Here is an 11277-nt window from a genome sequence, read left to right on the forward strand (position 1 = left end):
AACACTTTAAAAAATATTTCATTATTTTAAAAAGAAAGCATCTAGAGATTTCCATTTCCCACCACAGCAACAAGTCCAGAAATTCCCAGTGCTGAGGCAGCTTTATTTCCACAATTGCCTGGAGCAGCAATGATTCCCAGGAACACCTCCCCAGTCAGGACAAGCAGGGGTAGATTTCAATGGTGTTGATCCGGAGGACAGTCTGGGGGTTTGCAATGACTGAAAAAAGAAGGAAAAGGGGGGGAAAAAAAAATCAGGTAACAGCATAAACCTGGTGCCTACCTCATGCCAGGGCTCCTGCTGGCAGACAGCAGCATTCCATGGAGATGCCAAGGACAGCAGGTCCCAGAGGGCAGCCTGGTCAGGGCTTTACCATCTATCCCATATAAAAACAGCCATAATTCTTCCCTCTCTCAGAGGTGGAAGAGTCATTTGGCAACCAAAACCTGCACAGGACCCTGTTTGGGCTTGCTGGGAGCTGTGATGACACATCCAATGTTCAAGGCTTTGGGAAGAGACTGGGATTGCTTTCCTGCCCAGGAAGTTTAGGGAACACTGAGGGAATATTAAATCCTCTGTGGGTACACCTGGGAGAGGGGCTGGCCCCTGAGGGGCTCTGGGGACACAGAGAATGAGCCCCTTCCTCAGGTCCTTGTGCTGGGATACCTCCCCTCCCACAGCCAGCAGGGAAGGAAATGTGTCCTTTCCCCCTTACTTTTCTTCCTCTGGAAGTTGTGTCTCCTCCAGAAGCGCATGTTGACCTTGGGCCACGACTCCGTCTTCTCAATCACCGTGGCCTCCACACGGACCAGGTCCTTCCTTAAAAAAGAGTGTTAGAAGCACCAGGTTTTAGTTATTTACGTCCTATCATTGTCACTGCTAGAAATGAAGGAACTATTTTCAAGCTAAGAATGATTTATTGTTCAGATAAACATCAATCTCAGAGGCTGTGAGATTTTAGAGGAGTAAGTATTCGGCTATAGCTCAAGAGTAGTCACAAGTTTCCTTGTTACAAGGTAATATATTAACTTTCTAACTCAATAGACAGTTGCCACAGGGTTTATTTTACTTTTCTAACTTATCACCTTTATTTACTTCTGCTGCACTGCATTGAATTCTTTTATCCAATGGGTTTCTAACTCACAGGCACACATATGTTTTTATTATAACTTTTAACAACTACACCCTTATATTATAAAGGTGTCTTATCAGTACAGTTTCTCACTTACTTAAGGTATATTCTCACCTACAACTATAGAAATATAAGTTGGTTTTTTTTGTTTCTTTGTTTAATATCTGTGTACTGCATTTTCACATCAATCTAAGCTTCTTTTAAGGCTGTAGATCAAATTTTTTAGTGTCTGTGGAAGTTTCTGTTTTTCTGATTCTCACAAATCCTACTCCTGGGCAGCAGGTTTCTGGGAGAAGAGACAAAGGGATAACACCTCCTGGGAATTCCAGATCCTCCGTGGGAGGAGGGCCACCTGCCCAGGCACAGCCAAAAGCCTCCAGGTGCTGTACCTGGCTCAGGAGAAGTGACAGATCACAACTTCCCTGCCACGTGAGGGATGAGATCATTCCATCAGAGCAGGCAGCAGAGACAGGGACCTGCAGGAACTTGTAAGATTGAGGCAAGATAAATTCCCCTGGCACCTCCAGGTGATCTCATGTGCCCTGCTTTGGTTTTGGCACAGGATGAGCCCATCCCTGCTCCTGGTCACCAAGAAATCCTTCCTCCCCCTCTAAAGTATCACAGACAGCTGGAAGAAAATCTTACCTTGTTGGAAACACTATAACTTTCCCAATAATTTTTTAATTAATTGTTTTAATGAACCATAAGCAATTTTCCACTGCAGCCTGCATTTAGCAAGGCTTGCAATAAGCTGCTGCTGCTGTGGGCACACAGTTTTGGGAAGAATTACATTAAATTACTGCGTTTTGCTAAAACAACTGTAATCAGCCTTGATATGCTTCAAGGGTCTCAGAAGATGAGAACCCCCAGGCAGGATCCAGACAGGAGCTTTGGATAGGGGATTTTTAGTCAGCAGCTACAGGGAAGGAGGAGGAGCTGCTCTTCCATGCACAGCGCTGCAGAATTCCATTAAAAGCTCGTTAAGTTTGCCACAGGAGGACATTTAAAGACCATTTTGCTGACAAACGGCTCTGTCTGCACTTGAGGGGGGCAGAGGGGGAAGCCCATCCAGATGAAATTGTTCCAGCAAGGTCACTGGGAGGCCAAAGGCTTCAGACAGCCACCATCTCTTAAAATCCACCCTGGGGGTGTGATTAAATCAGAGATTGGATCCTGAAGCAAACTGATTTATCTGCAGTTAGTGACCAGCTCAGAAGAAAAGAGATATAAAATAATACAGATTTTACAAAACCACCGTGTGACCCCGACATCCCAGCTCTGGGATTTGCTCCAGATCCAGCACCACTGAACTACACACAAACCCTGCAACCCTGAGGGAGGAGGAACCAGAAAGCAAACTGCACTCCAGCCGTGGTTTACCACTAATTTGGGACTGAACTTCCTGGATTCAGGGCCCTGATGGGTTCTCTGTGGGACTCAGCTCTAGGAACTTGCTGTCAGGAGGCTGAAGCACAACAGAAACCAACTTGCTGGAGAAGAGCTGGTGGGCAGGACAAGTTCTCAGCAAAACAGAGCCCAAGGAAAAAATAAAAATCTCTAGCAAATGTTTTAGGTATGACTGGAATGACCATAAAAATAAGAAGGGGGTCACACATTTCCCAGAGCCCGACACAGCTGGGCCTGCTGCCTTCAGCAGCAAAATGTTCCACGGATTGGATTTTTGCAGGAGGTGAGAAAAACTCAGGCTGGAACCTCATGGATCTGAGCTGGGCTGAAAGGTGCTGTCAAGAGGCAGAAAAAAGATCCAGGCAAGCCACAAGCCCACAGGATGAGAACTCTTGGATCACAGCTCCAGCTGCCAAGCTCGCTCCCCGCAGGACTGAATCCCAGCCCAGCTGTCTGGGACAAGAACAGGTCCAAAGCCTTTGGCACCTCCACTGCAAAAAGGGCCAGGTAGCAGGAGAAACAGTGAGCTTTCCTAGAGGGAAAATTCCCATCAGCTCTGTTTTGTCTAGAAATAAGCCAAACTTTCCCTGCACTCGTGCCTAACGCGGGCTCCAGCCGCTGTGCCAGCCGGGGCAGGCAGCAACTTGGATAAACAGGGAGCCCAGCGGATTCCAGAGCAGGAGCCAGCCAGAAGCTCCCAGAATAGCCTCCAGCATGCAGATGTGGTGTGTTAGGATTTAAAGAAGTGTCATCCTGGGAGGTACCAGAGGAACAGAGCCTGTCCAGCTGTCCCAAACAGGACACATTTGGGAGCCCACAGGAAGCGGCTCCGGTGAAGTGTCTCGGGCTGTGAGCACTCACCGGGTGTTTATTTATACAACAACAGGAACACAGAACTGCCTCTCTTCTCATCCAGCCCCTCCTCTCCTCCCCAGAGTGTCTTGGGTTAGGGGATTGTGTGAGAGAACAGCAGTGCACATTGCTGGTGACACCCTTTTCCCGTCCCCCTTCTCCTTTTCCTCATCCCGTATCGGAGAGCTGGGATTTGGGTGGTTCCCTGCAGCTCAGAGGGTGATGGCATCTCCCCCATAGCCTTCCCTCTTCCTGGCCAGCCTCTTCCTCCTCCCACTGATTCCCTTCAGTCAAAGGCCCTGGAGGCCAGGCCAGATGTGCAGCCTGGTCTGCCTCAAGCAGCTGCCAACACTTCCCACACCCTCAAAGCACCTGCAGGAGCCAATAGCTGGTTTTCTTCCTGTCCTGGAGCTCCTGGCTATCCCCATGCCAAATCCAGCACAAAGAGCTGCCAACAACCACCCCAGGGCCCCTGGATCAGCTGGGGAAGGAAGTTGCTCCTTAGCTGCCTGACATGCACATCCCAAAACAAAAAGCCCCTTTCTAGTCCTAAAAGTGAGATTCCCCTTCCTAAAGCCTTCCCCACAGGCCATATCTGGCAGTAACTCAAGAGAATTCTGATGATCTGCTATTCCAAATCCACTTCCAGTGCTGCCAGCTTCCAGAATCCTGTCCAACACAGGGACCCGAGGCAGGTACCACTCAAGCCATGTTATCACTGCACAAATAACTCCTAAATACCACTAGCAGTAACAGCTGGCCCACACCCGCCTTCCTTTGGGAAGGAAAAGACTGAGAAACCAGGGGCTCTGTACAGCAAGTCCTACAGCAGTGAGATGGAGGCAGTGCCAAGGGATCAACTTCTCCCAAATTCTGTGACTGCTGGATTGTGTGATTAAGAGGACGGGAAAAATTAGGAACACTGAAATTAGGGTTAAGGCTTGCTGGAGTAAGTCAATGGCAAAGGGAAAAGGGTTAAAAACCCAATTTAAGGGACTAAGGAAAAGGATTTCTGGCTTATTTCAAGATGACTACCACCAAAATCACAGTAGGAGGGTAGAGATGTTGAAGAGCAACATGTCCTGGTAGTCTGTGCAAGAAGGAAAAGATCCCACTGAGGTGAATACCCACGAGCTACCTCAGAGCTGAGACCTGCTGCCTTCCCAGCACTGGGGTGGGGGAGAGCCACCAGAGGCTGATGAGTTGTTTTATTGGGGATTCTTTCAAAAGCCTGGGATCAAAGTTAGTGCTGATAAATCCCAATTTCAGGGACTGCAGAGCCCTGAAGCCACAATTAAGTACAAAAATGTCATATAATTTCTTTATGAAGCATCTTACCCCAGCAGAGGCCTTCCAATGAGCGTGAAGTCATCAGCACCAACCAGCAAAACCTAGGGGAAATAAATCAGGCACAAATCACTGCTCATTGTCCTGGCAGAAATGCAAACAAGACCTTTCAAATTCTACAGTCATAAAGGAGTCAAACTGCTTCAAACCAGGCCTTCCCACATTTCAAACCTGACACTAACTGGAGGGGTAGTGAGGAAAGCTGCTAACAGGCTGCAGACAGAGCCATTACTCTTCCAGAGAGCTCATCCCACTCCAACAGGCTGCAGAAGTATCTTTCTCCATGATCAGAACACACTGAACCTCTCTGTCCTGGCTTACCAGCAGCCATAAAAAATATGAAAAGCAATCAGGGAAGAAGAATAACCTGCCTCGTGTGGGATCTGGACAAATGGCAGCTCCTAAACTGTTGGATTTTTACAGCAATTGCTACAAATCCCAGTGGAGAAACAATTCCCTCATTCTCCTCTGGAAGGCCTCCAGATGGGGGAATAAAGAAATTAACATCTGGGGGCTCACCAGCCCCTGCTGTTTTGGGGCATTTCAGCCACACCTAAAGGAACAGGCAGGATAAGAGAGGATATAGTAGGAAGAGCCTGCATTTCACTGAAATCATCGAGTTTGGAAAAAATCTTCAAGGTCATGGAGTCCAACGATCAAACCCAGCACTCCCATAATCTTCCCTAAACCATGTCCTCCAGGTGCCACATCCGGAGCCACTTCTCCCAGGACTGCCTCACAAATCCTCTGGCAGCACTTAAAAACCACACAGATTTGGTCATGAGAAGTCCTGGCTTTTGTTTTAGACAAAAAAAAAAAAAAAAAAAAACCACCCACCACACCAAAACAAAACAAAAAAACCAACCAAACAAAAAAACAATAACAACAACAAAAAACCTCAAGGGTTCTTGTGTTCAGGCAAATTTTCTCCTTCACTCCCATCCAGACCTTTCCATTCTGAGCTGGATAAGCCACAGAAATCCCTCCTCTTTGCTGGACACAGGGATGTGGGACACACCTGAGGACATCCCTAAAAAGCTGCTTCAAAACTGGGCTTCAATGCAATGGACAAGCACAAAAACTCTGCAGCTCTCCTAAATTACTTGCTTAGCTCTAACAAACAACACGAAGGTGAAGCCAACAGAATCCCACTCCACAATATTTCCCTTCAGTCTGGATTAATGAGCCTCTGCAAGTCCCTGCTGGTTGTCCAAGGCTGAGGATAAAGATATTAATTGGATCTTGGCAAGTCTCCCCTCCATGCCCCATCTTTCTGCCTCCACCCAGCGCAGCACGATAAGGATCTTGCAGAGCCCTGAGGAGTTTACAATCCCTCTGGGAGACCTGCAAGGAATTAGGAGGTTGGACTGGATGATCTTAGAGGTCTTTTCCAGCCTAAATGATTCTGTGATCTGGGGGGCTGGAGTCTCAAGGCAAACACAGGCTTTCACTGCTGGCTCTGGAAACAACAACTGTCATTTTCTTTTTTTGGAAGGAGTTAGGACAACAAAAATCTGTCTCCCCACAGAGTCTGGCAAGACTCACTCCAGCCCTGTTGAACAGAAATCACAGTAACATCGGAAACTGGAATAAAACTAAGAGAATTGGAACAAAACAAAGGGCTGGAATGAAGGTGGGAGACCCCCAGGAGCACTTTAGGACTTGGCATTAAAACCAATGACAGGTTTTGCCTCCAGGAATGTTTGCAGGGAATCTGCTCTGGCTTTTTCACCTTTTCCATCCGGATTCGGTCTCCACACTCAGCCTCCAGGACATTGTCCATCATGATGAGGTCTTCACTGGTGATTTTCCACTGCTTGCTGGCGAAGTGGACGACGGCGAAGAGGCGCCCGTACTGCCCCGCCGAGATCAGCCCGTTCACCTTCCGCACCACTTCTGCTGGCAAACAGCGGGCCAGGATCAGGGCAGCACACCCAGAGAGCTGGGAAGGGCTGGGAAAACTCACCCAGCCACCCTGCTCTCCCCCCAGCACTCTTATCTCCTGAGAATCTTTGAGCAAGGATCAACAGCAGTGTTGCTTCCCAGATGTGTGAGCCTCCCTTTCTTAAAATTAATGATTTATTTGTATTTTAGGTGCTGGCAAAGCCAGACATAAGTAAACATCTTGTATACACTGTGCAGCTTCTCTACACTGCTGACTCTCAGCCCGTTCCTCAGGCATCCCAAAATATACTGTACTTGGATATAAAGCATTCCAGAAAAGAGCTCTTGTCCATGCACCCTGTGTTTGGAGGAAATTCCCTCCATTTCCAAGTCATATGCAGTCAGCCCAGGGCTCTGAGTAGTGCCTAAAGCACACAGGAGCATCGGGAAGAGCTTGGCAGAGTACCAGGGAAGAGACTTCCAGCACATGGCAAAGCCTGGCCGCAGAACTTGTACCTGCAGCAAGGACAACAGAGACCTGTCCCTCGCTCTTTCCCAGAAAAACCTCTTCCCACATGCATGCAGAGTGCTGCCAGGAGCAGGACAGATCCCAGAGACCAGGTCCTGCACATGGACAAACTCCATTCCCTGTGATCAGCTTCCTGGGCAGTGAATCCAACCCCAGTTTTTATGGGAACACCAAAAGGTGTTGCTCCCTGACACCATCCCACTGCCAAACAGCAGCTTCCCACCCTCCTGAGCTGCTCAGAAAAACACATTAAAAAGTGGCTGAATAACTTTTGTTTTCTTTCTTGGAATGCAAACAGAACATCCCTTTGGGACAGACAGGAATCCAACAGCCAGGCAAACCCAACCCAGTCCCTACAGGAATGCTTGGAAAAGGTCCAAGCTTCAAGCCCTAGGATACAAACTCAAAGCTAGAGGTAGGAACACAAATTATTTGCCGGGCAAGAGCTGCTGCACTTCCCACCAGCATGAGGAGTTGTTGATAACTCTTCCAACACCTCCAGTGCCAGGAAACATCAAGTGATTGCTGGCTTGGATCTCAGCACCATGTGGAGACCCATCCTAAAATATCCGGGGCTGTTTCCACGGCCAGCAGGAGGCAAAACTGAAAAGCTCCTGCTGCTGTTCCCTTTGGATAAGCACAGCCAGGAGATAAGGATGCAGTGCTCAGCAGCAGCAGGAGGCAATGGCATGGGAGCAGGATGGCACCAATCCCTGAGGATGGGACCCTGCTCCCCACAGGGCTGGCAGGGAGCAGTTTGTGGTTCACTGCTGGGTTGTTTCACGCGCAGGGACAGGCACCCATCTGTCACTTGCGTGATTATTGATACTTGACTTTTTATCACAGAGCAGAGAAAAAGCAGGGTCAAAACAGGCCAGCAGGAGATGTGGAGCAGGAGGCTCTCTCCAAAGCACATCCCTCAGTTAGGGACACACTCCAGCCACATGATGGGGGACACGTGCAGGAAGGTGAGCTCAGCTCTTCTTGTCAACCTTGTCACCCAGCCCAGAGCACTGAGTGCCAGGTCCGGTCATTCCTTGGACTTCCCCAGGGGTGGGGACTCCAAACCTCCCTGGGTAGCCCCTTCCAGTGCTTGACAGCCCTTTCCAGGAAGAAATTCCTCCTGATGTCCAACTTGACTCTTCCCTGACACAGCCTGAGGCTGTTTCCTGTCACCCAGCAGTCCTGACAAGCTGAGGGGACAGGGACACAACCCTCAATGTTCTGTCACGCTGCGTCCCACCTCTGCAGGTCTGTCCTGTGCCCACCATCCAACTGCTCCTGCTGGCTGTGTTCTGTTTCATGCACCAAAATACACCAGCTCTCCATGTGCCCACCATCCAACTGCTCCTGCTGGCTTTGACTTAGCCAGTGAATGGAAAATAACTCATTTCTCCTGCCCAAAATGCTTCTCTCATGCTTTAATTTTTTTAATATATTGTTTCATGCCACACATCACATCAGGTAAGGTTCCTCTGGGAGCGTGACAAGCTGCCCTAAACTAAGGAGAAATCACATTGTACCCAAATCTCCCAAACCTGGAGAGCAGCTGGAGCACAATACCAGCGACACTAAAACTTGTGAGAAATGAAATTGAAAAAAAAAGGAAGTGAAGAACACAAACTTCCAACTGAAGACATTTATGCCCAATCAGGCCTCGAGGCACTGCTGGAAGACCAGATTTGAGACCTTTACCTGCATGATACTTGGCTTCTTCCACTGGATCTGGAAGTTTCACTTCAGGCCATGGGGGCGAAGTCAGGGAAGTTCTGGCAACAAGTCTGTGAAGGACAAGGTAAAATACACTGCAGCAAACAGATACTGCCAAGAGATGGAAAACAGGGAGAGGAGAGAAGGAAAAAGGAGATGGAGTAGAAATGGATATTACTCACAAATATCCAACCAAAAAGGCATCAGATTACAGTTAACAATTAGGCAAGAATCTACAATAGCATAAAAGCAATCTTAAATATAAAGAGGAGAGAGACTTGCCATGGAAAACTCCATGAGATGAACATGAAAGGCTGTGGTTTCTGAAATCTGAAAACTTAGTAGATTTTGCAAATATCATCCCAAAATAAAAAGCAAATACCATCCCTCTGAGCAGTGGGCAGTTCAGGTTTTCCTGCATGCAGAAATCCACACTTTGCCTAAGCAACACAGGATGCACCAAATGCATAAAATATTCAGGAGTAAACATGAGATGTAGTGGAAAAAAGCAAAATGGACTCAAAATCCTTTGCAATGATTGATTTACTCTGTAACCCTGAGCCAAACATCCCAAAGGGCTTTAATTCAACAGGAACTGCAAGCACCTGTGAGTACACAGCCACAGGCACCGAGGCCTCACGGGCTTTAGTGAGGATTTTGGGTGCTGCATCACCCAGACAGAGATCCAAAGATCTCTGATCCTTGAGGATGAGCAGGAAGAGGGAACAGTACATCCTGCCATCCTCCCCGGCAGGAATCCTCTGCTCCTGCAGTGTCCCCTCCTGGTCACAGCCAGCAGCAGCTCAGTCCTGCAGGAGATCTCGGCACAGGGAATGGAATAAAGGCACAACAAGAGGTCCCAAAGGGCTGGAAAAAGCAAAGCCTGAAGGTGCCATTGGAAGAGGTGTCACAGGATTCCTGAATGGTTTACCTTGGAAAGGATGTTAAAGCTCATCCAGTCACAACCCAAGGCAGGGACATTTCTCATCCCGACCAGGTGCACCAAGCCCTGTTCAACCAGGCCTTGAACATTTCCAGGGATGGAACAAAAAAAAAAAAAAAAAAAACAAAACAAAACAAAAAAAAAAAAAAAAAAAAAAAAAAAAAAAAAAAAACCACAAAAAATGAAGGGAAGTATCCTTCTGGGTAAGGTGACTGAAGGTAGGCAGAGCCCAAAACTTTGGGGAGTGACCAAGGGGCAGCCAAGTCTCCTTCCCAGAGGAAAACCAGCTGCCCTCCCCAGCCTTCTGAAGCAGGCCAGCATTCCAGGGGGAAGAGGCAAAGTGACAGATGTGTGACATTACCCTGTCTGCGGGGATGAGCTCTGGGAACTCCGGTGCCGGACCGCAGCCCAAAGCAGCGAGGCTGAAAGGGAGAAAAAAGAGAATTAAACACAGGCAGCAGCTGCTGGGCTTTTGCAGAATTCCAGAATCATTCAGGATGGAAAAGTCCTCCAAGACCATCGAGTCCAACCTGTGATTGGTCACCACGTTGTCACCCAGCCCAGAGCACCGAGTGCCATGTCCAGCCATTCCTGGGACACCTCCAGGGATGGGAACTCCAGCACCTCCCTGGGCAGCCCCTTCCCAGCCCTGGAGGAGATTGATAAAGCCCCTATTCCCTCCCATCCCTTGGATTTTGCTGAAGGGTTTATGCCAAGGTAGAGAGAACTGTGTACAGCTGATTCTCCTTTCTGTTAACGCTCCCTGGCTTTCGGGCTGCTCCTGCCGATGCTGGGAAAGACCTGGATCCCTTCGGCCTCTGGAAGAGCGCCAGAGCTCATCCTGCAGCCGCAGGGCAGGGATACCCAGGGACCAGGAGGCAGCAGTGGGAACCCTGACCTTGTCAGCCTCCTTCCTTCCCTCCTCCCATCCCAGCAGCTGGCAGAGCACGGCCCCTCCATCCTTCCTTTCCTCCCAGCAGCTGGCAGAGCACAGCCCCTCCATCCTTCCTTTCCTCCCAGCAGAGCATCTTCCTTCCTTCATTCTTTCTTTCCTTCCTTCCCAGCAGCAGTAGGCAGAGCTCCTTCCTTCCTTCCCTCCACCCCAGCAGCAGACAGAGCATTTTCCTTTCCCTCCCAGCAGCAGGCAGGGCTCCTTGCTTCCTTCCTTCTTTCCTTCCTTCCTTTCCCCTCAGCAGCAGCAACAGCCCAGTCCGTCCGTCCTTTCCAGCAGCAATCAGAGCTCCTTCCTTTCCTTTCTTCCCCACTTCCCAGCAGCAGGCAGAGCTCCTTCCTTCCTTCCTTCCTCCCTGCTTTCCCTGCCGGCGGCAGGGGCAGGGATTGTTCCTCCCTGCCGCCCGTCCCTGTTCCCGCTCCCCGCTCACCTCCCGCCCGCCGCGCTCGCGCCGCCGCCATCGCGGTGACCTCGCGCCGGACGCGGAACCGCGGGGGCGGGGCCTGGCGCGCGGAGGGGGG

At 49.4% G+C, this 11277-nt stretch overlaps 1 protein-coding gene across 2 annotated transcripts; it reads right to left on the minus strand.

The window, feature by feature from the left end:
* MRPL21 (mitochondrial ribosomal protein L21) lies at positions 1-11244 on the minus strand. Of its 2 annotated transcripts, none has more exons than XM_053979367.1 (7): positions 11187-11244; positions 10166-10226; positions 8847-8932; positions 6471-6634; positions 4730-4782; positions 716-819; positions 1-219 (listed from the first exon to the last, which is right to left on the minus strand). In XM_053979367.1, the coding sequence occupies exons 1-7, from the start codon at positions 11215-11217 to the stop codon at positions 155-157; spliced, it is 564 nt and encodes a 187-aa protein (XP_053835342.1). In that variant the 5' UTR covers positions 11218-11244; the 3' UTR covers positions 1-154. The 2 variants fall into 2 exon arrangements, with proteins under 2 accessions (XP_053835342.1, XP_053835341.1); XM_053979366.1 differs by having other exon boundaries at positions 6471-6637.
* Positions 11245-11277: the final 33 nt, after the last annotated feature.

The sequence above is a fragment of the Vidua macroura genome, chromosome 6, assembly GCF_024509145.1.
Source record: "Vidua macroura isolate BioBank_ID:100142 chromosome 6, ASM2450914v1, whole genome shotgun sequence".
NCBI lineage: Eukaryota > Metazoa > Chordata > Aves > Passeriformes > Viduidae > Vidua > Vidua macroura.